Raw genomic sequence first — 27,438 nt, 5'->3', positions numbered from 1 at the left:
TGTGTGTATGTGAGTGTGTGTATGTGAGTGTGTGTGTGAGTGTATGTGAGTGTGTGAGTGTGTGTGTGTGAGTGTGTGTGTGTGTGTGGGTGAGTGCTACTGTTTGGTCTGTTTGAGCCTCTCGATGTGGTGACATAGCTTGAGGGCGGGGCCTAGCTTCAGACCCATGTACTTCATGATGATGTCACTACGTAGAAGCATCAGCGCCTTTCCGTCGATCTCCTGAAGACGAGAGACAAACGCAGTCAGAAAGAGGTTCTTAGCACCAACACAGGACAAGATGACAGCCAAGATAGCCGAAACATCTATGATTAACTCTTCTAAATGAAAGGTTGTGGGGTTTTAACGTTCAACAGTGATAGGTGCACCTATTTTCCCAACACAGAACCAACATAACAGCAGAACAACAACATAATTCTCTCTGAGCTGAGATGTCCAGACTCCAACAGAAAATGTCTGGCGTCGTAACTGTAAACATTCACTACGTTGTAGATGGCCTGTCTGGTTGAACAGAGTTGGGTTTTCCTGGAGGGAATGAAAGTGATTCTCTCCAGACAGGTAGGGAAGGTTCTGAGGCAGGCCAGTGCTAGTCTCCCAGGTTATAGACTAAACACAGAGGACACAGGCCATAGGAATAGAATTAGAACACTGTTGTAAATCTATCTCTGTGACACAGACGTCCTCCCTTCCTGCCTCTGACAGGGACATACACACAGCAAGGAGGGCTGGAGCACATCAGAACCAGGCCAGACACTTAACACATATCCAGGAGGAATTTATTTTTGGGGGATATTTATTGAATTTTTACACAACATAGAAATAATCTAGGGAGCATCTCAATAGTGTAATATCAGGCCTGGACCCGGGACACTGAGACACACATCTAGGGAGCATCTCAATAGTGTAACATCAGGCCTGGACCCGGCACTTAGACACACATCTAGGGAGCATCTCAATAGTGTAATATCAGGCCTGGACCCGGGACACTGAGACACACATCTAGGGAGCATCTCAATAGTGTAACATCAGGCCTGGACCCGGCACTTAGACACACATCTAGGGAGCATCTCAATAGTGTAACATCAGGCCTGGACCCGGCACTTAGACACACATCTAGGGAGCATCTCAATAGTGTAACATCAGGCCTGGACCCGGGACACTGAGACACACATCTAGGGAGCATCTCAATAGTGTAACATCAGGCCTGGACCCGGGACACTTAGACACACATCTAGGGAGCATCTCAATAGTGTAACATCAGGCCTGGACCCGGGACACTTAGACACACATCTAGGGAGCATCTCAATAGTGTAACATCAGGCCTGGACCCGGCACTTAGACACACATCTAGGGAGCATCTCAATAGTGTAACATCAGGCCTGGAACCGGGGCACTTAGACACACATCTAGGGAGCATCTCAATAGTGTAACATCAGGCCTGGACCCGGCACTTAGACACACATCTAGGGGGCATCTCAATAGTGTAACATCAGGCCTGGACCCGGGGCACTTAGACACACATCTAGGGAGCATCTCAATAGTGTAACATCAGGCCTGGACCCGGCACTTAGACACACATCTAGGGAGCATCTCAATAGTGTAGTGTCTGCCTCCTCGTCTCCTTTCTTCTGTCAGCAGTGATGCTCCAAAGGGAGAAAAAGGACAAGAAACATCATCAATCAATAAATCAATCAATCAAGGTCCACTCACGTGTTTTCTGAAGAGCTCCACGTGGGGTCCGAGTGTTTGGGGGTCGGCGTCGTGGACAAACTGCATCACCTCATCCACAGACCAGGAGGAAGGGGCGTTCCCGGCCCCGTTCCCCGCTGCAGCCTCCCGGTCTGCAGCTGCCAGGTGCTCAGGACCTGTGGTGGAGCTCGCAGCTGAACAACAGAACACACAGACAGAGCAGCAGAGAGTCAGAATTCAATGCTCACCTTTCTAGTTAACCACCATGAATACTAATTCTTTCAGACTTGACAGGGCGGCAGGTAGCCTGGTGGTCAGAGCGCTGGCGGCAGGTAGCCTGGTGGTCAGAACGTTGGCGGCAGGTAGCCTGGTGGTCAGAACGTTGGAGGCAGGTAGCCTGGTGGTCAGAGCGCTGGAGGCAGGTAGCCTGGTGGTCAGAGCGCTGGAGGTAGGTAGCCTGGTGGTCAGAGCACTGGAGGCAGGTAGCCTGGTGGTCAGAACGTTGGAGGCAGGTAGCCTGGTGGTCAGAGCGCTGGAGGCAGGTAGCCTGGTGGTCAGAGCGCTGGAGGCAGGTAGCCTGGTGGTCAGAGCGTTGGAGGCAGGTAGCCTGGTGGTCAGAGCGCTGGAGGCAGGTAGCCTGGTGGTCAGAGCGCTGGAGGCAGGTAGCCTGGTGGTCAGAGCGCTGGAGGCAGGTAGCCTGGTGGTCAGAACGTTGGAGGCAGGTAGCCTGGTGGTCAGAGCGCTGGAGGCAGGTAGCCTGGTGGTCAGAGCGCTGGAGGCAGGTAGCCTGGTGGTCAGAGCGCTGGAGGCAGGTAGCCTGGTGGTCAGAGCGCTGGGAGTGCAGGTAGCCTGGTGGTCAGAACGTTGGAGGCAGGTAGCCTGGTGGTCAGGAGCGCTGGAGGCAGGTAGCCTGGTGGTCAGAGCGCTGGAGGCAGGTAGCCTGGTGGTCAGAGCGTTGGAGGCAGGTAGCCTGGTGGTCAGAGCGCTGGAGGCAGGTAGCCTGGTGGTCAGAACGTTGGAGGCAGGTAGCCTGGTGGTCAGAGCGCTGGAGGCAGGTAGCCTGGTGGTCAGAGCGTTGGAGGCAGGTAGCCTGGTGGTCAGAGCGTTGGCGGCAGGTAGCCTGGTGGTCAGAGCACTGGAGGCAGGTAGCCTGGTGGTCAGAGCGTTGGACCAGTAACCGAAAGGTTTCAAATCCCCGCGCTGACAAGGTGCCGTTCTGACCCTGAACAAGGCAGTTAACCCACTAGTTCCTAGGCTGTCATTGAAAATAAGAATTTGTTCTTAACTGACTTGCCTCGTTAAATAAAGAAAATGACTTTACAGGGAAGGCACAACATATCCATGGCATTGTCCACTAGGTGGCAGTGCTAGACAACATATTTACTGCTACCTGACTACACTTCTGTTAAACGAATGAAAATATAAACACCATCGCCTTTCTTGAACTAACTTGTCTTGCTAGCACTGTCTTAGCTGCTTCATCCGGGAAAATGTACTGACTGTGACTGAGATGTGTGGTTGTCTCACCTAGCTATCTTAAGATGAATGCACTAACTAAGTCGCTCTGGATACGAGCGTCTGCTAAGTTACTAAAATGTTGAATGTGATCTGCTCCAACACAGGAAGCCTAGCCCCCCCCCCCAAAAAAAATCAACATTCAAACAAACGTAAATGGCCAACTAGAATCTAGAGGCACACACAAGGCCCGCCCAGTCAGCCAGCCAATGGGGTTTAAGCTCTTACAAGGCCTACCTTCCACTCTTCTCTGTAGCCCTCTGGACCCCAGGTCGGAAGGGTTGGGGGCCAGGCGCCTGAGCGGTGGTGGTGGGGGGTGACCAGGGCCAGACCCAGGGTAGTAGGGGCTGCTGGACCCCTGGCCACGGTACTCTGAGGTGGTGCGTTGTGTCAGGGGGCGAGGGGTCATGGAGGGAGAGGTGGAGGTGTCCATAGGGTCCTCAGGCAAACCGTTCTCACTGTGAGGAAGGGGCTCTGATGGAGGGTAAGAGAGGTAGGATCGTCAGCGTATAGACACACACTAATACAGTGTCACACACACATTAATTCTTCAAGTAAAATGCCATCTAATAATGTGTCATGAGAAGCTAAGCAAGTGTTTGATGATTGGTGATTAATCATGAAGTGGTAGCTTAGCCGTTAGCTGCTTGGTGATCGGTGATTAATCATGAAGTGGTAGCTTAGCCGTTAGCTGCTTGGTGATTAATCATGAAGTGGTAGCTTAGCCGTTAGCTGCTTGGTGATCAGTGATTAATCATGAAGTGGTAGCTTAGCCGTTAGCTGCTTGGTGATCGGTGATTAATCATGAAGTGGTAGCTTAGCCGTTAGCTGCTTGGTGATTAATCATGAAGTGGTAGCTTAGCCGTTAGCTGCTTGGTGATCGGTGATTAATCATGAAGTGGTAGCTTAGCCGTTAGCTGCTTGGTGATCGGTGATTAATCATGAAGTGGTTGCTTAGCCGTTAGCTGCTTGGTGATTAATCATGAAGTTGTAGCTTAGCCATTAGCTGCTTGGTGATTAATCACGAAGTGGTAGCTTAGCCGTTAGCTGCTTGGTGATCAATCATGAAGTGGTAGCTTAGCCGTTAGCTGCTTGGTGATTGGTGATTAATCATGAAGTGGTAGCTTAGTCGTTAGCTGCTTGGTGATCAATCATGAAGTGATAGCTTAGCCGTTAGCTGCTTGGTGATCGGTGATTAATCATGAAGTGGTAGCTTAGCCGTTAGCTGCTTGGTGATTAATCATGAAGTGGTAGCTTAGCCGTTAGCTGCTTGGTGATTGGTGATTAATCATGAAGTGGTAGCTTAGCCATTAGTTGCTGATGCAATTACATTGAACAGTGGCAGGTCATCAATATCTGTACAGTTACTAAAACTTCATTTATAAACTATACAAGCAGTGTGGTCCTTCTAGTTAATCACAGTGCCCAGTCCAGCACTGGGCTGCATCTTAATAGTGTAGAGAGGCTTCCTCTCCTTCTAGTTAATCACAGTGCCCAGTCCAGCACTGGGCTGCATCTTAATAGTGTAGAGAGGCTTCCTCTCCTTCTAGTTAATCACAGTGCCCAGTCCAGCACTGGGCTGCATCTTAATAGTGTAGAGAGGCTTCCTCTCCTTCTAGTTAATCACAGTGCCCAGTCCAGCACTGGGCTGCATCTTAATAGTGTAGAGAGGCTTCCTCTCCTTCTAGTTAATCACAGTGCCCAGTCCAGCACTGGGCTGCATCTTAATAGTGTAGAGAGGCTTCCTCTCCTTCTAGTTAATCACAGTGCCCAGTCCAGCACTGGGCTGCATCTTAATAGTGTAGAGAGGCTTCCTCTCCTTCTAGTTAATCACAGTGCCCAGTCCAGCACTGGGCTGCATCTTAATAGTGTCGAGAGGCTTCCTCTCCTTCTAGTTAATCACAGTGCCCAGTCCAGCACTGGGCTGCATCTTAATAGTGTAGAGAGGCTTCCTCTCCTTCTAGTTAATCACAGTGCCCAGTCCAGCACTGGGCTGCATCTTAATAGTGTAGAGGCTTCCTCTCCTAGTTAATCACAGTGCCCAGTCCAGCACTGGGCTGCATCGTAATAGTGTAGAGGCTTCCTCTCCTTCTAGTTAATCACAGTGCCCAGTCCAGCACTGGGCTGCATCTTAATAGTGTAGAGAGGCTTCCTCTCCTTCTAGTTAATCACAGTGTCCAGTCCAGCACTGGGCTGCATCTTAATAGTGTAGAGGCTTCCTCTCCTTCTAGTTAATCACAGTGCCCAGTCCAGCACTGGGCTGCATCTTAATAGTGTAGAGGCTTCCTCTCCTTCTAGTTAATCACAGTGCCCAGTCCAGCACTGGGCTGCATCTTAATAGTGTAGAGAGGCTTCCTCTCCTTCTAGTTAATCACAGTGCCCAGTCCAGCACTGGGCTGCATCTTAATAGTGTAGAGGCTTCCTCTCCTTCTAGTTAATCACAGTGCCCAGTCCAGCACTGGGCTGCATCTTAATAGTGTAGAGAGGCTTCCTCTCCTTCTAGTTAATCACAGTGCCCAGTCCAGCACTGGGCTGCATTTTAATAGTGTCGAGAGGCTTCCTCTCCTTCTAGTTAATCACAGCGCCCAGTCCAGCACTGGGCTGCATCTTAATAGTGTAGAGAGGCTTCCTCTCCTTCTAGTTAATCACAGTGCCCAGTCCAGCACTGGGCTGCATCTTAATAGTGTAGAGAGGCTTCCTCTCCTTCTAGTTAATCACAGTGCCCAGTCCAGCACTGGGCTGCATCTTAATAGTGTCGAGAGGCTTCCTCTCCTCATTTCATCTGCACTGACATTAAAGAACTGGACAGGTGTAAGTCCATTCCTGGGTAGCTATCCTCCATTTAGCTTTTCCTTATCCTGTATTTTGTGCTTATATATCAGTGCTGAAGGAGACGAGATGACAAAGGAAGGACAGGAGGTCATTTCAAACTATTGAGATGTATCCCCAGTGAGTGCACCAGGGGTCGCTCTGAGGCTGAGGGGTGTTAGTGTACCTTCCGAGGGGTGTGCCTCTGTGCTGTGCAGCCGTTTGGAGGAGGACAGGGAGAAGGGTAAAGGTTACAGTCCCTGTCTCTGTCCATCTGGAAGCGCCTGCTCCTTCCTCCGGAGCCTCTGGCTATGGACAAGGCCTCTGACATCTCTTCTTTTACTGAAGACAACAGAGGAGGGACAAGAGACGGCATCAGCTACTGCCAACCGAGGGCCACTGAGATCTCTATAGACTTGTGTTTATAGAGGGGTCTGATGTTTCATCAGCTACTGCCAACCGAGGGACACTGAGATCTCTATAGACTTGTGTTTATAGAGGGGTCTGATGTTTCATCAGCTACTGCCAACCGAGGGCCACTGAGATCTCTATAGACTTGTGTTTATAGAGGGGTCTGATGTTTCATCAGCTACTGCCAACCGAGGGCCACTGAGATCTCTATAGACTTGTGTTTATAGAGGGGTCTGATGTTTCATCAGCTACTGCCAACCGAGGGCCACTGAGATCTCTATAGACTTGTGTTTATAGAGGGGTCTGATGTTTCATCAGCTACTGCCAACCGAGGGCCACTGAGATCTCTATAGACTTGTGTTTATAGAGGGGTCTGATGTTTCATCAGCTACTGCCAACCGAGGGCCACTGAGATCTCTATAGACTTGTGTTTATAGAGGGGTCTGATGTTTCATCAGCTACTGCCAACCGAGGGCCACTGAGATCTCTATAGACTTGTGTTTATAGAGGGGTCTGATGTTTCATGAGGGTCAGTGACCTGTTGAAGGAAATGCGATGACATCATAGATGACCAATGGAATACTAGAGAAATAGCCACTGTTTCTAATGTGACTGTTGATGGTGTAGGTTGATGGAAAATACATGTTGGCTTGTGGCTTTGTGACAAAGATAAGGAAAAGCTCACACACACACACACACACACACACACACACACACACACACACACACACACACACACACACACACCATGGTTTGCAGGCATTACCTGACGTGCTCCTGTCGTAGGCTGTGTGTCCAGTGGAGGCCATGAATGCAGGGCTGAAGGGTTGGGAGGAGAACAGGTTGTCACTCTGCAGCTGGTGACACAGAGTCTCCATGAACCTGAGCACAAAGGAGGCAGAGGAGGCCTGTGGCAGCTTGACATAGTGGATCCCCCCATCAGACTGCACTGCAGGATGGGAGACAGAACAGATAGACACAGTCATATGGTATCTAGCTGATTACAGAGGCACTGAAGGCCTGTGGCAGCTTGACATAGTGGATCCCCCCATCAGACCACACTGCAGGATGGGAGACAGAACAGATAGACACAGTCATATGGTATCTAGCTGATTACAGAGGCACTGAAGGCCTGTGGCAGCTTGACATAGTGGATCCCCCCATCAGACCACACTGCAGGATGGGAGACAGAACAGATAGACACAGTCATATGGTATCTAGCTGATTACAGAGGCACTGAAGGCCTGTGACAGCTTGACATAGTGGATCCCCCATCAGACCACACTGCAGGATGGGAGACAGAACAGATAGACACAGTCATATGGTATCTAGCTGATTACAGAGGCACTGAAGGCCTGGGACAGCAAGAGGGCCTACAAACCTGACTTAGTTACATCAGCTCTGTCAGGAGGAATGGGCCAAAATTCACCCAACTTATTGTGGGGTTACCCGAAACGTTTGACCCAAGTTAAAACAATTTAAAGGCAATGTTAGAAAATACTAATTGAGTGTTTGTAAACTTCTGACCCACTGGGAATGTGATGAAAGAAATAAAAGCTGAAAGAAATAATTCTCTCTACTATTATTCTGACATTTCACATTCTTAATATAAAGTGCTGACCCTAACTGACCTAAAACAGGGAATTTTTACTAGGATTAAATGTCAGGAATTGTGAAAAACTAAGTTTAAATGTGTTTGGCTAAGGTGTATGTAAACTTCCGACTTCAACTGTATGTATCTGGGCTGAGAGAGGCAGGCAGAGGCACTCAGCAGATGGAGATGTGACTGACTTTACCAGACATACATCACATAGCTCTTTACCTAGCTGTTGAAACACTATCTGTTGGGGACCTGACCATACCATATTATCACCATACTTATGCATGGAGATTCTCACAATTCTATATCTATTGCGATTCGATACTGTGTTCCAAACATATTGCTCACCATTTAGCTGCTGTAGAGGAAGAAGAGAGAACCATGAGAACCATGATTCTATGGCGCAATAACAGACATGATTATTTGGTTTCTATGGCGCAGTAAAGACATTATTATTTGGTTTCTATGGCGCAGTAACAGACATGATTATTTGGTTTCTACGGCACAATAACAGACATGATTATTTGGTTTCTATGGCGCAGTAAAATACATTATTATTTGGTTTCTATGGTGCAGTAAAGACATTATTATTTGGTTTCTTTGGTGCAGTAAAGACATTATTATTTGGTTTCTATGGCGCAGTAAAATACATGATTATTTGGTTTCTATGGTGCAGTAAAGACATTATTATTTGGTTTCTATGGTGCAGTAAAGACATTATTATTTGGTTTCTATGGTGCAGTAACAGATGGCCCAGCATCAGATGACCCCCCCCCACACACACACGGACTGGGACCCCCCCGGGGAGCCCCTCCCAAACCAGGTTACGGACGCATGTCACTTCTCATTACCCCCAGACACATGACATCAGCTGCTGCACACCCTCTTTATCCCACCAGGCATTATCCAGTGCACCATGTGGGCTCTGCAGCCTCAACCAATTCCTACCGCCTGATTGAATCCCCAGCCTACCCCCATATTCCCATTTGGAATTCGCCATTATTTTAATGAGGACTGAGGAACTATTTGAATATGTAGAGTCTGTGTAGAGTAGACGGTTTAGGGGCCGGGGTGTTCTTCTGGCTTCTTCATCATGTCACCACTGTGGAGTAGCAACACTAGTGTTTCTGTCCAGTGAGAGTTGGACCATCTGGGTTCGAACCCGAGTCTCCGACACAATACAGGACTGTGTTAGCGAGCTGAACTAAAGGCTACAGGCATTAGCTTGAAGTCTTCAGCTCACAGGCAAGCTCAGTTACTCATCACGTCAGCACAGCAGTTCACCGACCCTCCTTCATTACACAACCATAGAACACCTCGTGATGTCATGAGAACAATGCAATACTACACTAGCTATAACCACAGACCATATATCAGGACAGGCCCCAGCTAAAATTGCTGACCAACTATTCCATTCTGATGTATAGGGACTACATGACATCAGCCTATCTAGGGTTATACATCTATGGCTAACATACCTCTGATGATCTCTCCTCCTATCTAGAGTTATACATCTATGGCTATAATACCTCTGATGATCTCTGCTAACATACCTCTGATGATCTCTCCTCCTATCTAGAGTTATACATCTATGGCTATAATACCTCTGATGATCTCTCCTCCTATCTAGGGTTATACATCTATGGCTATAATACCCCTGATGATCTCTGCTAACATACCTCTGATGATCTCTCCTCCTATCTAGGGTTATACATCTATGGCTATAATACCTCTGATGATCTCCCCTCCTGTCTAGGGTTCTATATCTATGGCTATAATACCTCTGATGATCTCTCCTCCTATCTAGGGTTATACATCTATGGCTATAATACCTCTGATGATCTCCCCTCCTGTCTAGGGTTATACATCTATGGCTATAATACCTCTGATGATCTCTCCTCCTGTCTAGGGTTCTATATCTATGGCTATAATACCTATGATGATCTCTGCTAACATACCTCTGATGATCTCTCCTCCTGTCTAGGGTTATACATCTATGGCTATAATACCTCTGATGATCTCTGCTAACATACCTCTGATGATCTCCCCTCCTGTCTAGGGTTATACATCTATGGCTATAATACCTCTGATGATCTCTGCTAACATACCTCTGATGATCTCTCCTCCGTCGGACTGCGACTGTAGGAAGCTGAAGAGGAAGGTTGGTTGGTAGGCACAGTCCACACATGCCTGAACAGCCTGCTGTAGGACAGTGTTGACGGGACCCGGCCCAAAGTGGTCCGGCAGCTGCTGCAACTGCTTCCTGTCCAGGTGTGGACCGCAGGCTCCGTGCTTGTTCACGTACACACACACTGGGGGGGTGAAGGTCAGGGGTCAGGAAGCACGAGAAAATGTCTAAAGCCTCATTCTAGATGGACCGGTTAAATCACTCAGAACAATGACCAGCTGGACTGCTCTAGATGGACCAGTTAAATCACTCAGAACAAGGGACCAGTTGGACTGCTCTAGATGGACCAGTTAAATCACTCAGAACAATGACCAGCTGGACTGCTCTAGGTGGACCAGTTAAATCACTCAGAACAAGGGACCAGTTAAATCACTCAGAACAAGGGACCAGCTGGACTGCTCTAGGTGGACCTGTTAAATCACTCAGAACAAGGGACCAGCTGGACTGCTCTAGGTGGACCAGTTAAATCACTCAGAACAAGGGACCAGTTAAATCACTCAGAACAAGGGACCAGCTGGACTGCTCTAGGTGGACCTGTTAAATCACTCAGAACAAGGGACCAGCTGGACTGCTCTAGGTGGACCAGTTAAATCACTCAGAACAAGGGACCAGCTGGACTGCTCTAGGTGGACCTGTTAAATCACTCAGAACAATGACCAGTTGGACTGCTCTAGATGGACCAGTTAAATCACTCAGAACAAGGGACCAGTTGGACTGCTCTAGATGGACCAGTTAAATCACTCAGAACAAGGGACCAGTTGGACTGCTCTAGGTGGACCAGTTAAATCACTCAGAACAAGGGACCAGTTGGACTGCTCTAGATGGACCAGTTAAATCACTCAGAACAAGGGACCAGTTGGACTGCTCTAGGTGGACCAGTTAAATCACTCAGAACAAGGGACCAGTTGGACTGCTCTAGGTGGACCAGTTAAATCACTCAGAACAAGGGACCAGTTGGACTGCTCTAGGTGGACCAGTTAAATCACTCAGAACAAGGGACCAGTTGGACTGCTCTAGGTGGACCAGTTAAATCACTCAGAACAAGGGACCAGTTGGACTGCTCTAGATGGACCAGTTAAATCACTCAGAACAAGGGACCAGCTGGACTGCTCTAGATGGACCAGTTAAATCACTCAGAACAAGGGACCAGCTGGACTGCTCTAGATGGACCAGTTAAATCACTCAGAACAAGGGACCAGCTGGACTGCTCTAGATGGACCAGTTAAATCACTCAGAACAAGGGACCAGCTGGACTGCTCTAGATGGACCAGTTAAATCACTCAGAACAAGGGACCAGCTGTACTGCTCTAGATGGACCAGTTAAATCACTCAGAACAAGGGACCAGCTGGACTGCTCTAGATGGACCAGTTAAATCACTCAGAACAAGGGACCAGCTGGACTGCTCTAGATGGACCAGTTAAATCACTCAGAACAAGGGACCAGCTGGACTGCTCTAGATGGACCAGTTAAATCACTCAGAACAAGGGACCAGCTGGACTGCTCTAGATGGACCAGTTAAATCACTCAGAACAAGGGACCAGCTGGACTGCTCTAGGTGGACCAGTTAAATCACTCAGAACAAGGGACCAGCTGGACTGCTCTAGATGGACCAGTTAAATCACTCAGAACAAGGGACCAGCTGTACTGCTCTAGATGGACCAGTTAAATCACTCAGAACAAGGGACCAGCTGGACTGCTCTAGATGGTCCTTACCAGTTAAATCACTCAGAACAAGGGACCAGCTGGACTGCTCTAGATGGACCAGTTAAATCACTCAGAACAAGGGACCAGCTGGACTGCTCTAGATGGACCAGTTAAATCACTCAGAACAAGGGACCAGCTGGACTGCTCTAGATGGACCTGTTAAATCACTCAGAACAAGGGACCAGTTGGACTGCTCTAGATGGACCAGTTAAATCACTCAGAACAAGGGACCAGCTGGACTGCTCCAGCGTGTGAATATATACTGAGTGTACCAAACATTAGGAAGACCTTCCTAACATGGAGTTGCACCCCCTTTTCCCCTCAGAACAGCCTCAATTCGTCCAGGCCTGGACTCTACAAGGTGTAGAAAGCGTTCCAAAGAGATGCTGGACCATATTGACTCTAATGCTTCCCACAGTTGCGTCAAGTTGGCTGGATGTCCTTTGAGTGGTGGACCATTCTTGATACACACAGGAAACTGTTGAGTGTGAAAACCCCATCAGCGTTGCATCTGGACCAGTTCTTGACCCAAACCGGTGTGCCTGGCACCTACTACCATACCCCATTCAAAGGCACTTAAATCCTTTGTTTTGCCCATTCACCCTCTGAATGACACACACACAATCCATGTTCCAATTGTCTCAAGGCTTAAAAATCCTTGTTTAACCTGTCTCCTCCTTCATCTACACTGATTGAAGTGGATTTAACAAGTGACATCAATAAGGGATCATAGGGCTTCAACCTGGATTTAATGATCAGTCTATGTTCAAGGAAAGAGCAGGTGTTCCTAATGTTCCAGCTGGACTGTTCCAGCAGTCAGAACAAGAGACTGTTCCAGCAGTCCAGCTGGTCTCTTGTTCTGAGTGTTAATACGATCTGTTAAACTGCATCAATGTTAATGTTTATCTGACAGGACTGAGTCTTACCTGTGGAGACCACTCCAGGGCTGTTGTCCTTAATCCTTAATAATAATGTTAATATTTATCTGACAGGACTGAGTCTTACCTGTGGAGACCACTCCAGGGCTGTTGTCCTTGGGTCCATGAACGTTGATCAGTCTGGTCTCAGAGGCTGTAGTATATACAGAGCCTGTCCCCGAGGAGGGCAGCACACGTGGCTTCCTCTGAACAAACACAACCTTTTTTTATTTCACCTTTATTTAACCAGGCAAGTCAGTTAAGAACAAATTCTTATTTTCAATGACGGCCTAGGAACAGTGGGTTAACTGCCTGTTCAGGGGCAGAACGACAGATTTGTACCTTGTCAGCTCGGGGGTTTGAACTTGCAACCTTCCGGTTACTAGTCCAACGCTCTAACCACTAGGCTACCCTGCCATTCAGTGACAACTCTCCCCTATCATATACCGACACGACACAGCACCCCTACTGTAGTAATACCACTGTGATGTCGTCATGCAACATTGTGTAAAGTGATTGGACTGGAGGGAAAATGTGTTAACTGGAGCCAATCGCTGCAACCAGTCACACATTTCATTAAACAGACAGACAATACAACTGCTGTTCCAATAAGCATACTTTTTCAGTCCAGTACTAAACTCAATCTGGATCCAGGAAACTGGTTCATTGACCATAGGCCCTTACCTTGCTCCCAGGCTTGGGCCCCTCTTCTTATGGGGTCTGGGTGCCAGCTGGGAGCCGGAGACCTGTGGCGTCCCATTCAGAGCAGCCTCCGCCGCTGCCTCCGCCGCTGCCTTGAGCAGGGCGATGGTCTGCAGTTTGGGGCGCCGGCCCCGGACACCCTTCCGCACGGGCAGAGGGGGCAGCGGATGGGGCAGGCGATATGAGGAGGGGGACTGCATGGAGCGTCTGGAGGGGGCGGGGGGAGAGGAGGAGGCTGGGAGGAAGAGGGCCTTGGGGAGGGTGACTGAAACGAGAGGAAAGGCAGAAGGTGGAATTAGAAAATCATGATGGGAAGTTATTTGCCACTGCACCATCAGCAGGAATTCAGTCATCAACAACAACTGAAAACATAGCTTATAATGACCACAGCTGTTTGTTTCTTACCCAAGGTTCATTTAATAATGTTGCTTTTAAATTCAGCTATTGTTGAATAAATCCATGGTATTATGGCTTATGAAAAGGGGAGCTACGGTTTCTGGGAGTCAAAACAGGAGGACTTCCTGGACACACACACACACACACACACACACAAATCAATCACTGTCTGTTCCGATACGCGTTAAGAATTCCACTGAGGTGAAGCGAGTCTCCACTCTGAGCGAGTCTCCACTCTGAGCGAGTCTCCACTCTGCAGCGAGTCTCCACTCTGCAGCGAGTCTCCACTCTGCAGCGAGTCTCCACTCTGCAGCGAGTCTCCACTCTGAGCGAGTCTCCACTCTGGAGCAGTCTCCACTCTGAATAACCACTCTGAGCAGTCTCCACTCTGCAGCGAGCTCCACTCTGCAGCAGTCTCCACTCTGAGCGAGTCTCCACTCTGCAGCGAGTCTCCACTCTGAGCGAGTCTCCACTCTGCAGCGAGTCTCCACTCTGCAGCGAGTCTCCACTCTGAGCGAGTCTCCACTCTGCAGCGAGTCTCCACTCTGCAGCGAGTCTCCACTCTGAGCGAGTCTCCACTCTGAGCGAGTCTCCACTCTGGAGCGAGTCTCCACTCTGAAAGTCTCCACCTGAGCGAGCTCCACCTGCAGCGAGTTCTCCACTACCTCCCGCGAGCTCCAGCCAGGAGCAAAGTCTTTACTCTGAGCGAGTCTCCACTCCAGCGAGTCTCCACTCTGCAGCACCAGTAGATCAAACACCGTCTGACACACATGAATAACAACTTTCATCTTCCCGCTTTGATTCAAAAGCCACAGCTCAAAGTCAGACTTCATACATAACACGACTTCCAGTCCAATTCCACACACAAACTATCTACCTCCCCCAGCTACAGCCAGGCAGCCAAAGGTTCTTTAAAATATCTACCTCCCCCAGCTCCAGCCAGGCAGCCAAAGGTTCTTTAAAATATCTACCTCCCCCAGCTCCAGCCAGGCAGCCAAAGGTTCTTTAAAATATCTACCTCCCCCAGCTCCAGCCAGGCAGCCAACGGTTCTTTAAAATATCTACCTCCCCCAGCTCCAGCCAGGCAGCCAAAGGTTCTTTAAAATATCTACCTCCCCCAGCTCCATGAGTCAGTGAAAGGAATGGTTGGAATCTTTAAGAGGAGGAAAGGGAAGCAGTAGAGGCAGGAATCTTTAAGAAGAGGAAAAGGAAGCAGTAGAGGCAGGAATCTTTAAGAGGAGGAAAAGGAAGCAGTAGAGGCAGGAATCTTTAAGAGGAGGAAAATGAAGCAGTAGAGGCAGGAATCTTTAAGAGGAGGAAAGGGAAGCAGTAGAGGCAGGGATCTTTAAGAGGAGGAAAGGGAAGCAGTAGAGGCAGGAATCTTTAAGAGGAGGAAAAGGAAGCAGTAGAGGCAGGAATCTTTAAGAGGAGGAAAGGGAAGCAGTAGAGGCAGGAATCTTTAAGAGGAGGAAAAGGAAGCAGTAGAGGCAGGAATCTTTAAGAGGAGGAAAGGGAAGCAGTAGAGGCAGGAATCTTTAAGAGGAGGAAAAGGAAGCAGTAGAGGCAGGAATCTTTAAGAGGAGGAAAAGGAAGCAGTAGAGGCAGGAATCTTTAAGAGGAGGAAAGGGAAGCAGTAGAGGCAGGAATCTTTAAGAGGAGGAAAATGAAGCAGTAGAGGCAGGGATCTTTAAGAGGAAAAGGTGAGACATACCAGAGTATTAAATCACATTGGGGACAAGGGATACGTTTCCAGTGTGTTGTGTTCTCTGGGTCTAACAAGTCTTTTGTCTGGGGCCCTCCCCCTTTTCATTATAGAGGTCAGGGGTCAGGCTCCCCTGAGACGAGCCAGGTAATCCCCTTCTGCAGACAGCCTGCCTTCATCTCACCTAGATCACAACACTAGGCTACTGTTACATGTTCAATTAATAAACTCAAACCTACCATTACTACTATGAGGTTTAGGTTTGTTGTAACACTGCGATGCCAATCAATAGTTTAAAAGAAATTTGAACAAAATGTAAACCTAGTCTAATATACAGACAATGGGTTTTCTAGAGGTGAGGTTGCAGGGTTGAAATCTTTGTATTTAAACAGCTTGGTATACAGGGCACTTATTATATAGACAGGGCATTGTAGCTAAACGCAAACACTCATTATATAGACAGGAAAAAACACATCCCTAAACCAGCTATAATGACAAACACTCATTATATAGACAGGAAAAACACATCCCTAAACCAGCTATAATGACAAACACTCATTATATAGACCGGAATAAACACATCCCTAAACCAGCTATAATGACAAACACTCATTATATAGAGAGGATTAAACACATCCCTAACCCAGCTATAATGACAAACACTCATTATATAGAGAGGAATAAACACATCCCTAACCCAGCTATAATGACAAACACTCGTTATATAGAGAGGAATAAACACATCCCTAACCCAGCTATAATGACAAACACTCATTATATAGAGAGGAATAAACACATCCCTAACCCAGCTATAATGACAAACACTCATTATATAGACCGGATTAAACACATCCCTAAACCAGCTATAATGACAAACACTCATTATATAGAGAGGAATAAACACATCCCTAACCCAGCTATAATGACAAACACTCATTATATAGATAGGAATAAACACATCCCTAAACCAGCTATAATGACAAACACTCATTATATAGATAGGAATAAACACATCCCTAAACCAGCTATAATGACAAACACTCATTATATAGACCGGATTAAACACATCCCTAAACCAGCTATAATGACAAACACTCATTATATAGAGAGGAATAAACACATCCCTAACCCAGCTATAATGACAAACACTCATTATATAGAGAGGAATAAACACATCCCTAAACCAGCTATAATGACAAACACTAGCAGGATAACCTTATTTTCTATTAGGTATTGAGATATATATAGATTATTTTTTTTCACTCTTTATGGAATGCGCAATGCAGAGAACACTGGAAGAAGAATTATCATTTAATTATCATAGTGAATTATTGTAATGTTTGTTTGTGTGTCAATTATTCCCATAAGGGAAGGGTAGCATTCATTCATTCATTCATTCATTCATTCATTCAGCAGCAGGTAAAACTACCATATTCAAATATCCTTCTCTCATTACTGCTCTATTTAATCTCAGCTGTCATTTATAACTAATTCTTATCAAGACCAGCAGACTACTGACTTAGACTTTTAAATTATACTGGAGCTCAATGCCTTCTCTCCTTCTGGTCCCTCTCTCTCTCTCTCTCTCTATCTGGCCCAGCAACACAATGGGAGTGGAAGGTCTAGGAGGAGATCTGCCATTCAAAGCATCAAGTCAACCCATCCATCAATAGAGGTGGAAAAAATGGCACGTCCAGAGAAAGACATTGAAAGGCATTGTGGGTAATCACACAAAAGCAGCCAGTGGCCCCGGCCGCACAAGCCAGATCACGATTCAGTCAGTCCACGATTCGGTCAGTCCACGATTCAGTCAGTCCACGATTCGGTCAGTCCACGATTCGGTCAGTCCATGATTCAGTCAGTCCACGATTCAGTCAGTCCACGATTCGGTCAGTCCACGATTCAGTCAGTCCACGATTCAGTCAGTCCACGATTCAGTCAGTCCACGATTCGGTCAGTCCACGATTCGGTCAGTCCACGATTCGGTCAGTCCACGATTCAGTCAGTCCACGATTCAGTCAGTCCACGATTCAGTCAGTCCACGATTCAGTCAGTCCACGAATCAGTCAGTCCACGATTCAGTCAGTCCACGATTCAGTCAGTCCACAATTCAGTCAGTCCACGATTCAGTCAATCCATGAGTTTTATTATTAGTAGCAGTGTGTGTCAAATATGCCATGATAAACATCTCCTATTTCAACAGAACTCTAGACTGGTTGTCTAGTAGAGAGCAGACCTCTACAGCGTTCTCTAAGGGCCAGCAAAATGCCTCTATGGCTGGCTCTACTGCATTCTCTAAAGGGCCAGCAAAATGCCTCTATGACTGGCTCTACTGCATTCTCTATGGCCCAGCAAAATGCCTCTATGGCTGGCTCTACTGCATTCTCTATGGCCCAGCAAAATGCCTCTATGGCTGGCTCTACTGCATTCTCTATGGCCCAGCAAAATGCCTCTATGGCTGGCTCTACTGCATTCTCTAAGGGCCAGCAAAATGCCTCTATGACTGGCTCTACTGCATTCTCTATGGCCCAGCAAAATGCCTCTATGGCTGGCTCTACTGCATTCTCTATGGCCCAGCAAAATGCCTCTATGGCTGGCTCTACTGCATTCTCTATGGCCCAGCAAAATGCCTCTATGGCTGGCTCTACTGCATTCTCTATGGCCCAGCAAAATGCCTCTATGGCTGGCTCTACTGCATTCTCTATGGCCCAGCAAAATGCCTCTATGGCTGGCTCTACAGCATTCTCTAAGGGCCAGCAAAATGTCTCTATGGCTGGCTCTACAGCGTTCTCTATGTGCCAGCAAAATGCCTCTATGGCTGGCTCTACAGCATTCTCTATGGCCCAGCAAAATGCCTCTATGGCTGGCTCTACAGCATTCTCTATGGCCCAGCAAAATGCCTCTATGGCTGGCTCTACAGCATTCTCTATGGCCCAGCAAAATGCCTCTATGGCTGGCTCTACTGTATTCTCTATGGCCCAGCAAAATGCCTCTATGGCTGGCTCTACAGCATTCTCTATGGCCCAGCAAAATGCCTCTATGACTGGCTCTACTGCATTCTCTATGGCCCAGCAAAATGCCTCTATGGCTGGCTCTACAGCATTCTCTATGGCCCAGCAAAATGCCTCTATGGCTGGCTCTACAGCGTTCTCTATGTGCCAGCAAAATGCCTCTATGGCTGGCTCTACAGCATTCTCTATGGCCCAGCAAAATGCCTCTATGGCTGGCTCTACTGCATTCTCTATGGCCCAGCAAAATGCCTCTATGACTGGCTCTACTGCATTCTCTAAAGGCCAGCAAAATGCCTCTATGGCTGGCTCTACTGCATTCTCTATGTGCCAGCAAAATGCCTCTATGGCTGCTTAAGCAGCTTGGAAAAAGGTTTCATTGAGAGATGAGGGAAAGTGGGGGAAGAATAGACGAGTGTTTTGTTTCACAAGGAGGGAAAGATCACTCACTAGGGGCGGGGCGGGCGGGGCAGGGCTACCCCCCCCCCCCCCCCACACACACACACAGAGAGGGACACACACACACACGCATTCGCTCTCGATCACAGATACACTACAATACTCAACCTCTCCACAACAGCTTAGCGAGCATTAGACAAAAACATATTTTAGTTCCAGGTCAAGACAAAGTTTGTTCTAACATAGAGCCTTCCATTCAGTTGATATTAAACTGTCCCCCTAGTTGTTCCAACATAGAGCCTTCCATTCAGTTGATATTAAACTGTCCCCTGGTTGTTCTAACATAGAGCCTTCCATTCAGTTGATATTAAACTGTGGTTCTAACATAGAGCCTTCCATTCAGTTGATATTAAACTGTCCCCTGGTTGTTCTAACATAGAGCCTTCCATTCAGTTGATATTAAACTGTCCCCTAGTGGTTCTAAAATAGAGCCTTCCATTCAGTTGATATTAAACTGTCCCCTAGTTGTTCTAAAATAGAGCCTTCCATTCAGTTGATATTAAACTGTCCCCCTAGTGGTTCTAACATAGAGCCTTCCATTCAGTTGATATTAAACTGTCCCCTAGTGGTTCTAACATAGAGCCTTCCATTCAGTTGATATTAAACTGTCCCCTAGTTGTTCTAACATAGAGCCTTCCATTCAGTTGATATTAAACTGTCCCCTAGTGGTTCTAACATAGATCCTTCCATTCAGTTGATATTAAACTGTCCCCTAGTGGTTCTAACATAGAGCCTTCCATTCAGTTGATATTAAACTGTCCCCTAGTGGTTCTAACATAGAGCCTTCCATTCAGTTGATATTAAACTGTCCCCTAGTGGTTCTAACATAGAGCCTTCCATTCAGTTGATATTAAACTGTCCCCTAGTGGTTCTAACATAGAGCCTTTCATTCAGTTGATATTAAACTGTCCCCCTAGTTGTTCTAACATAGAGCCTTCCATTCAGTTGATATTAAACTGTCCCCTAGTGGTTCTAACATAGAGCCTTCCATTCAGTTGATATTAAACTGTCCCCTAGTGGTTCTAACATAGAGCCTTCCATTCAGTTGATATTAAACTGTCCCCCTAGTTGTTCTAACATAGAGCCTTCCATTCAGTTGATATTAAACTGTCCCCTAGTGGTTCTAACATAGAGCCTTCCATTCAGTTGATATTAAACTGTCCCCTAGTGGTTCTAACATAGAGCCTTCCATTCAGTTGATATTAAACTGTCCCCCTAGTTGTTCTAACATAGAGCCTTCCATTCAGTTGATATTAAACTGTCCCCTAGTGGTTCTAACATAGAGCCTTCCATTCAGTTGATATTAAACTGTCCCCTAGTGGTTCTAACATAGAGCCTTCCATTCAGTTGATATTAAACTGTCCCCCTAGTTGTTCTAACATAGAGCCTTCCATTCAGTTGATATTAAACTGTCCCCCTAGTTGTTCTAACATAGAGCCTTCCATTCAGTTGATATTAAACTGTCCCCTAGTGGTTCTAACATAGAGCCTTCCATTCAGTTGATATTAAACTGTCCCCCTAGTTGTTCTAACATAGAGCCTTCCATTCAGTTGATATTAAACTGTCCCCCTAGTTGTTCTAACATAGAGCCTTCCATTCAGTTGATATTAAACTGTCCCCTAGTTGTTCTAACATAGAGCCTTCCATTCAGTTGATATTAAACTGTCCCCTAGTGGTTCTAACATAGAGCCTTCCATTCAGTTGATATTAAACTGTCCCCTAGTGGTTCTAACATAGAGCCTTCCATTCAGTTGATATTAAACTGTCCCCTAGTGGTTCTAACATAGAGCCTTCCATTCAGTTGATATTAAACTGTCCCCTAGTGGTTCTAACATAGAGCCTTCCATTCAGTTGATATTAAACTGTCCCCTAGTGGTTCTAACATAGAGCCTTCCATTCAGTTGATATTAAACTGTCCCCTAGTGGTTCTAACATAGAGCCTTCCATTCAGTTGATATTAAACTGTCCCCTAGTGGTTCTAACATAGAGCCTTCCATTCAGTTGATATTAAACTGTCCCCCTAGTTGTTCTAACATAGAGCCTTCCATTCAGTTGATATTAAACTGTCCCCTAGTGGTTCTAACATAGAGCCTTCCATTCAGTTGATATTAAACTGTCCCCTAGTGGTTCTAACATAGAGCCTTCCATTCAGTTGATATTAAACTGTCCCCTAGTGGTTCTAACATAGAGCCTTCCATTCAGTTGATATTAAACTGTCCCCTAGTGGTTCTAACATAGAGCCTTCCATTCAGTTGATATTAAACTGTCCCCTAGTGGTTCTAACATAGAGCCTTCCATTCAGTTGATATTAAACTGTCCCCTAGTGGTTCTAACATAGAGCCTTCCATTCAGTTGATATTAAACTGTCCCCTAGTGGTTCTAACATAGAGCCTTCCATTCAGTTGATATTAAACTGTCCCCTAGTGGTTCTAACATAGAGCCTTCCATTCAGTTGATATTAAACTGTCCCCTAGTTGTTCTAACATAGAGCCTTCCATTCAGTTGATATTAAACTGTCCCCTAGTGGTTCTAACATAGAGCCTTCCATTCAGTTGATATTAAACTGTCCCCTAGTGGTTCTAACATAGAGCCTTCCATTCAGTTGATATTAAACTGTCCCCCTAGTTGTTCTAACATAGAGCCTTCCATTCAGTTGATATTAAACTGTCCCCTAGTGGTTCTAACATAGAGCCTTCCATTCAGTTGATATTAAACTGTCCCCTAGTGGTTCTAACATAGAGCCTTCCATTCAGTTGATATTAAACTGTCCCCTAGTGGTTCTAACATAGAGCCTTCCATTCAGTTGATATTAAACTGTCCCCTAGTGGTTCTAACATAGAGCCTTCCATTCAGTTGATATTAAACTGTCCCCTAGTGGTTCTAACATAGAGCCTTCCATTCAGTTGATATTAAACTGTCCCCTAGTTGTTCTAACATAGAGCCTTCCATTCAGTTGATATTAAACTGTCCCCCTAGTGGTTCTAACATAGAGCCTTCCATTCAGTTGATATTAAACTGTCCCCTAGTGGTTCTAACATAGAGCCTTCCATTCAGTTGATATTAAACTGTCCCCCTAGTGGTTCTAACATAGAGCCTTCCATTCAGTTGATATTAAACTGTCCCCTAGTGGTTCTAACATAGAGCCTTCCATTCAGTTGATATTAAACTGTCCCCTAGTGGTTCTAACATAGAGCCTTCCATTCAGTTGATATTAAACTGTCCCCTAGTGGTTCTAACATAGAGCCTTCCATTCAGTTGATATTAAACTGTCCCCTAGTGGTTCTAACATAGAGCCTTCCATTCAGTTGATATTAAACTGTCCCCTAGTGGTTCTAACATAGAGCCTTCCATTCAGTTGATATTAAACTGTCCCCTAGTGGTTCTAACATAGAGCCTTCCATTCAGTTGATATTAAACTGTCCCCTAGTGGTTCTAACATAGAGCCTTCCATTCAGTTGATATTAAACTGTCCCCTAGTGGTTCTAACATAGAGCCTTCCATTCAGTTGATATTAAACTGTCCCCTAGTGGTTCTAACATAGAGCCTTCCATTCAGTTGATATTAAACTGTCCCCTAGTGGTTCTAACATAGAGCCTTCCATTCAGTTGATATTAAACTGTCCCCCTAGTGGTTCTAACATAGAGCCTTCCATTCAGTTGATATTAAACTGTCCCCTAGTGGTTCTAACATAGAGCCTTCCATTCAGTTGATATTAAACTGTCCCCTAGTGGTTCTAACATAGAGCCTTCCATTCAGTTGATATTAAACTGTCCCCTAGTGGTTCTAACATAGAGCCTTCCATTCAGTTGATATTAAACTGTCCCCTAGTGGTTCTAACATAGAGCCTTCCATTCAGTTGATATTAAACTGTCCCCTAGTGGTTCTAACATAGAGCCTTCCATTCAGTTGATATTAAACTGTCCCCTAGTGGTTCTAACATAGAGCCTTCCATTCAGTTGATATTAAACTGTCCCCTAGTGGTTCTAACATAGAGCCTTCCATTCAGTTGATATTAAACTGTCCCCTAGTGGTTCTAACATAGAGCCTTCCATTCAGTTGATATTAAACTGTCCCCTAGTGGTTCTAACATAGAGCCTTCCATTCAGTTGATATTAAACTGTCCCCTAGTGGTTCTAACATAGAGCCTTCCATTCAGTTGATATTAAACTGTCCCCTAGTGGTTCTAACATAGAGCCTTCCATTCAGTTGATATTAAACTGTCCCCTAGTGGTTCTAACATAGAGCCTTCCATTCAGTTGATATTAAACTGTCCCCTAGTGGTTCTAACATAGAGCCTTCCATTCAGTTGATATTAAACTGTCCCCTAGTGGTTCTAACATAGAGCCTTCCATTCAGTTGATATTAAACTGTCCCCTAGTGGTTCTAACATAGAGCCTTCCATTCAGTTGATATTAAACTGTCCCCTAGTGGTTCTAACATAGAGCCTTCCATTCAGTTGATATTAAACTGTCCCCTAGTTGTTCTAACATAGAGCCTTCCATTCAGTTGATATTAAACTGTCCCCTAGTGGTTCTAACATAGAGCCTTCCATTCAGTTGATATTAAACTGTCCCCTAGTGGTTCTAACATAGAGCCTTCCATTCAGTTGATATTAAACTGTCCCCTAGTGGTTCTAACATAGAGCCTTCCATTCAGTTGATATTAAACTGTCCCCTAGTGGTTCTAACATAGAGCCTTCCATTCAGTTGATATTAAACTGTCCCCTAGTGGTTCTAACATAGAGCCTTCCATTCAGTTGATATTAAACTGTCCCCTAGTGGTTCTAACATAGAGCCTTCCATTCAGTTGATATTAAACTGTCCCCTAGTGGTTCTAACATAGAGCCTTCCATTCAGTTGATATTAAACTGTCCCCTAGTGGTTCTAACATAGAGCCTTCCATTCAGTTGATATTAAACTGTCCCCTAGTGGTTCTAACATAGAGCCTTCCATTCAGTTGATATTAAACTGTCCCCTAGTGGTTCTAACATAGAGCCTTCCATTCAGTTGATATTAAACTGTCCCCCTAGTGGTTCTAACATAGAGCCTTCCATTCAGTTGATATTAAACTGTCCCCCTAGTGGTTCTAACATAGAGCCTTCCATTCAGTTGATATTAAACTGTCCCCTAGTGGTTCTAACATAGAGCCTTCCATTCAGTTGATATTAAACTGTCCCCTAGTGGTTCTAACATAGAGCCTTCCATTCAGTTGATATTAAACTGTCCCCTAGTGGTTCTAACATAGAGCCTTCCATTCAGTTGATATTAAACTGTCCCCTAGTGGTTCTAACATAGAGCCTTCCATTCAGTTGATATTAAACTGTCCCCTAGTGGTTCTAACATAGAGCCTTCCATTCAGTTGATATTAAACTGTCCCCTAGTGGTTCTAACATAGAGCCTTCCATTCAGTTGATATTAAACTGTCCCCTAGTGGTTCTAACATAGAGCCTTCCATTCAGTTGATATTAAACTGTCCCCTAGTGGTTCTAACATAGAGCCTTCCATTCAGTTGATATTAAACTGTCCCCTAGTGGTTCTAACATAGAGCCTTCCATTCAGTTGATATTAAACTGTCCCCTAGTGGTTCTAACATAGAGCCTTCCATTCAGTTGATATTAAACTGTCCCCTAGTGGTTCTAACATAGAGCCTTCCATTCAGTTGATATTAAACTGTCCCCTAGTGGTTCTAACATAGAGCCTTCCATTCAGTTGATATTAAACTGTCCCCTAGTGGTTCTAACATAGAGCCTTCCATTCAGTTGATATTAAACTGTCCCCTAGTGGTTCTAACATAGAGCCTTCCATTCAGTTGATATTAAACTGTCCCCTAGTGGTTCTAACATAGAGCCTTCCATTCAGTTGATATTAAACTGTCCCCTAGTGGTTCTAACATAGAGCCTTCCATTCAGTTGATATTAAACTGTCCCCTAGTGGTTCTAACATAGAGCCTTCCATTCAGTTGATATTAAACTGTCCCCTAGTGGTTCTAACATAGAGCCTTCCATTCAGTTGATATTAAACTGTCCCCTAGTGGTTCTAACATAGAGCCTTCCATTCAGTTGATATTAAACTGTCCCCTAGTGGTTCTAACATAGAGCCTTCCATTCAGTTGATATTAAACTGTCCCCTAGTGGTTCTAACATAGAGCCTTCCATTCAGTTGATATTAAACTGTCCCCTAGTGGTTCTAACATAGAGCCTTCCATTCAGTTGATATTAAACTGTCCCCTAGTGGTTCTAACATAGAGCCTTCCATTCAGTTGATATTAAACTGTCCCCTAGTGGTTCTAACATAGAGCCTTCCATTCAGTTGATATTAAACTGTCCCCTAGTGGTTCTAACATAGAGCCTTCCATTCAGTTGATATTAAACTGTCCCCTAGTGGTTCTAACATAGAGCCTTCCATTCAGTTGATATTAAACTGTCCCCTAGTGGTTCTAACATAGAGCCTTCCATTCAGTTGATATTAAACTGTCCCCTAGTGGTTCTAACATAGAGCCTTCCATTCAGTTGATATTAAACTGTCCCCTAGTGGTTCTAACATAGAGCCTTCCATTCAGTTGATATTAAACTGTCCCCTAGTGGTTCTAACATAGAGCCTTCCATTCAGTTGATATTAAACTGTCCCCTAGTTGTTCTAACATAGAGCCTTCCATTCAGTTGATATTAAACTGTCCCCTAGTGGTTCTAACATAGAGCCTTCCATTCAGTTGATATTAAACTGTCCCCTAGTGGTTCTAACATAGAGCCTTCCATTCAGTTGATATTAAACTGTCCCCTAGTGGTTCTAACATAGAGCCTTCCATTCAGTTGATATTAAACTGTCCCCTAGTGGTTCTAACATAGAGCCTTCCATTCAGTTGATATTAAACTGTCCCCTAGTGGTTCTAACATAGAGCCTTCCATTCAGTTGATATTAAACTGTCCCCTAGTGGTTCTAACATAGAGCCTTCCATTCAGTTGATATTAAACTGTCCCCTAGTGGTTCTAACATAGAGCCTTCCATTCCATTCCATTAAACCTGTCCTGTGTTCTGCAGTAGGAGTGTAAGGAGTTAATCATGACGGGTCATTTCAGGCTGACCCAGTGACCCGGTGACCAGGAGGTCTGGAGCCCCGGGGTGGTGAGGGGCGCTGCTACTGGGGCTGAGAAGTGTGGCTCCTGCCTGGCGGCCTGGATGACTGGTTGGGGGTTGGGTCGGGGCCTGTGTGTGTGTGTGTGTGTGTGTGTGTGTGTGTGTGTGTGTGTGTGTGTGTGTGTGTGTGTGTGTGTGTGTGTGTGTGTGTGTGTGTGTGTGTGTGTGTGTGTGTGTGTTTGGCCACGCCTCAGGTCGTATTACCCAGCTCTCCCTCCTGTAATATTTCAGTTTGAACCGGGAGCTCTGGGAGGTCTGGAGGGAATCTGGTTCTGTCACAGATCCTTCTGGATTGAGCTCCCTGGAGAGGAGGTAGTATGGTAGACCAGGGGAGGACTGGGGTTTAGTGAGGAGGTAGTATGGTAGACCAGGGGAGGACTGGGGTTTAGAGAGGAGGTAGTATGGTAGACCAGGGGAGGACTGGGGTTTAGAGAGGAGGTAGTATGGTAGACCAGGGGAGGACTGGGGTTTAGAGAGGAGGTAGTATGGTAGACCAGGGGAGGACTAGGGTTTAGAGAGGAGGTAGTATGGTAGACCAGGGGAGGACTGGGGTTTAGAGAGGAGGTAGTATGGTAGACCAGGGGAGGACTGGGGTTTAGAGAGGAGGTAGTATGGTAGACCAGGGGAGGACTGGGGTTTAGAGGGTAGGTGGTAGACCAGGGGAGGACTGGGGTTTAGAGAGGAGGTAGTATGGTAGACCAGGGAGGACTGGGGTTTAGAGAGGAGGTAGTATGGTAGACCAGGGGAGGACTGGGGTTTAGAGAGGGGTAGGGTGGTAGACCAGGGGAGGACTGGGGTTTAGAGAGAAGGTAGTATGGTAGACCAGGGGAGGACTGGGGTTTAGAGAGGAGGTAGTATGGTAGACCAGGGGAGGACTGGGGTTTAGAGAGGGGTAGTATGGTAGACCAGGGGAGGACTGGGGTTTAGAGAGGGGTAGTATGGTAGACCAGGGGAGGACTGGGGTTTAGAGAGGAGGTAGGGTGGTAGACCAGGGGAGGACTGGGGTTTAGAGAGGAGGTAGTATGGTAGACCAGGGGAGGACTGGGGTTTAGAGAGGAGGTAGTATGGTAGACCAGGGGAGGACTGGGGGTTTAGAGAGGGGTAGGGTGGTAGACCAGGGGAGGACTGGGGTTTAGAGAGGGGTAGTATGGTAGACCAGGGGAGGACTGGGGTTTAGAGAGGAGGTAGTATGGTAGACCAGGGGA

The 27,438-nt window shown here is 46.2% G+C and overlaps 1 protein-coding gene across 1 annotated transcript in view; it reads right to left on the bottom strand.

Moving 5' to 3' along the window:
- Positions 1-6: 6 nt before the first annotated feature.
- The window catches only part of LOC135530200 (sex comb on midleg-like protein 2), a 39,113-nt gene continuing 11,681 nt past the window's right edge, over positions 7-27,438 (bottom strand). The window contains 9 exon segments of the mRNA XM_064958571.1: positions 7-222; positions 1,711-1,883; positions 3,433-3,678; positions 6,200-6,266; positions 6,269-6,354; positions 7,190-7,372; positions 10,132-10,335; positions 12,922-13,037; positions 13,518-13,800. Coding sequence (XP_064814643.1) covers positions 97-222; positions 1,711-1,883; positions 3,433-3,678; positions 6,200-6,266; positions 6,269-6,354; positions 7,190-7,372; positions 10,132-10,335; positions 12,922-13,037; positions 13,518-13,800 — 1,484 coding nt within the window. The 3' untranslated portion in view covers positions 7-96.

The sequence above is a fragment of the Oncorhynchus masou genome, unplaced genomic scaffold (genome assembly GCF_036934945.1).
Source record: "Oncorhynchus masou masou isolate Uvic2021 unplaced genomic scaffold, UVic_Omas_1.1 unplaced_scaffold_1289, whole genome shotgun sequence".
Lineage (NCBI taxonomy): Eukaryota > Metazoa > Chordata > Actinopteri > Salmoniformes > Salmonidae > Oncorhynchus > Oncorhynchus masou.
The sequence above is the reverse complement of the archived record's forward strand: the minus strand, read 5'-3'. Positions and strand labels throughout refer to the sequence as shown.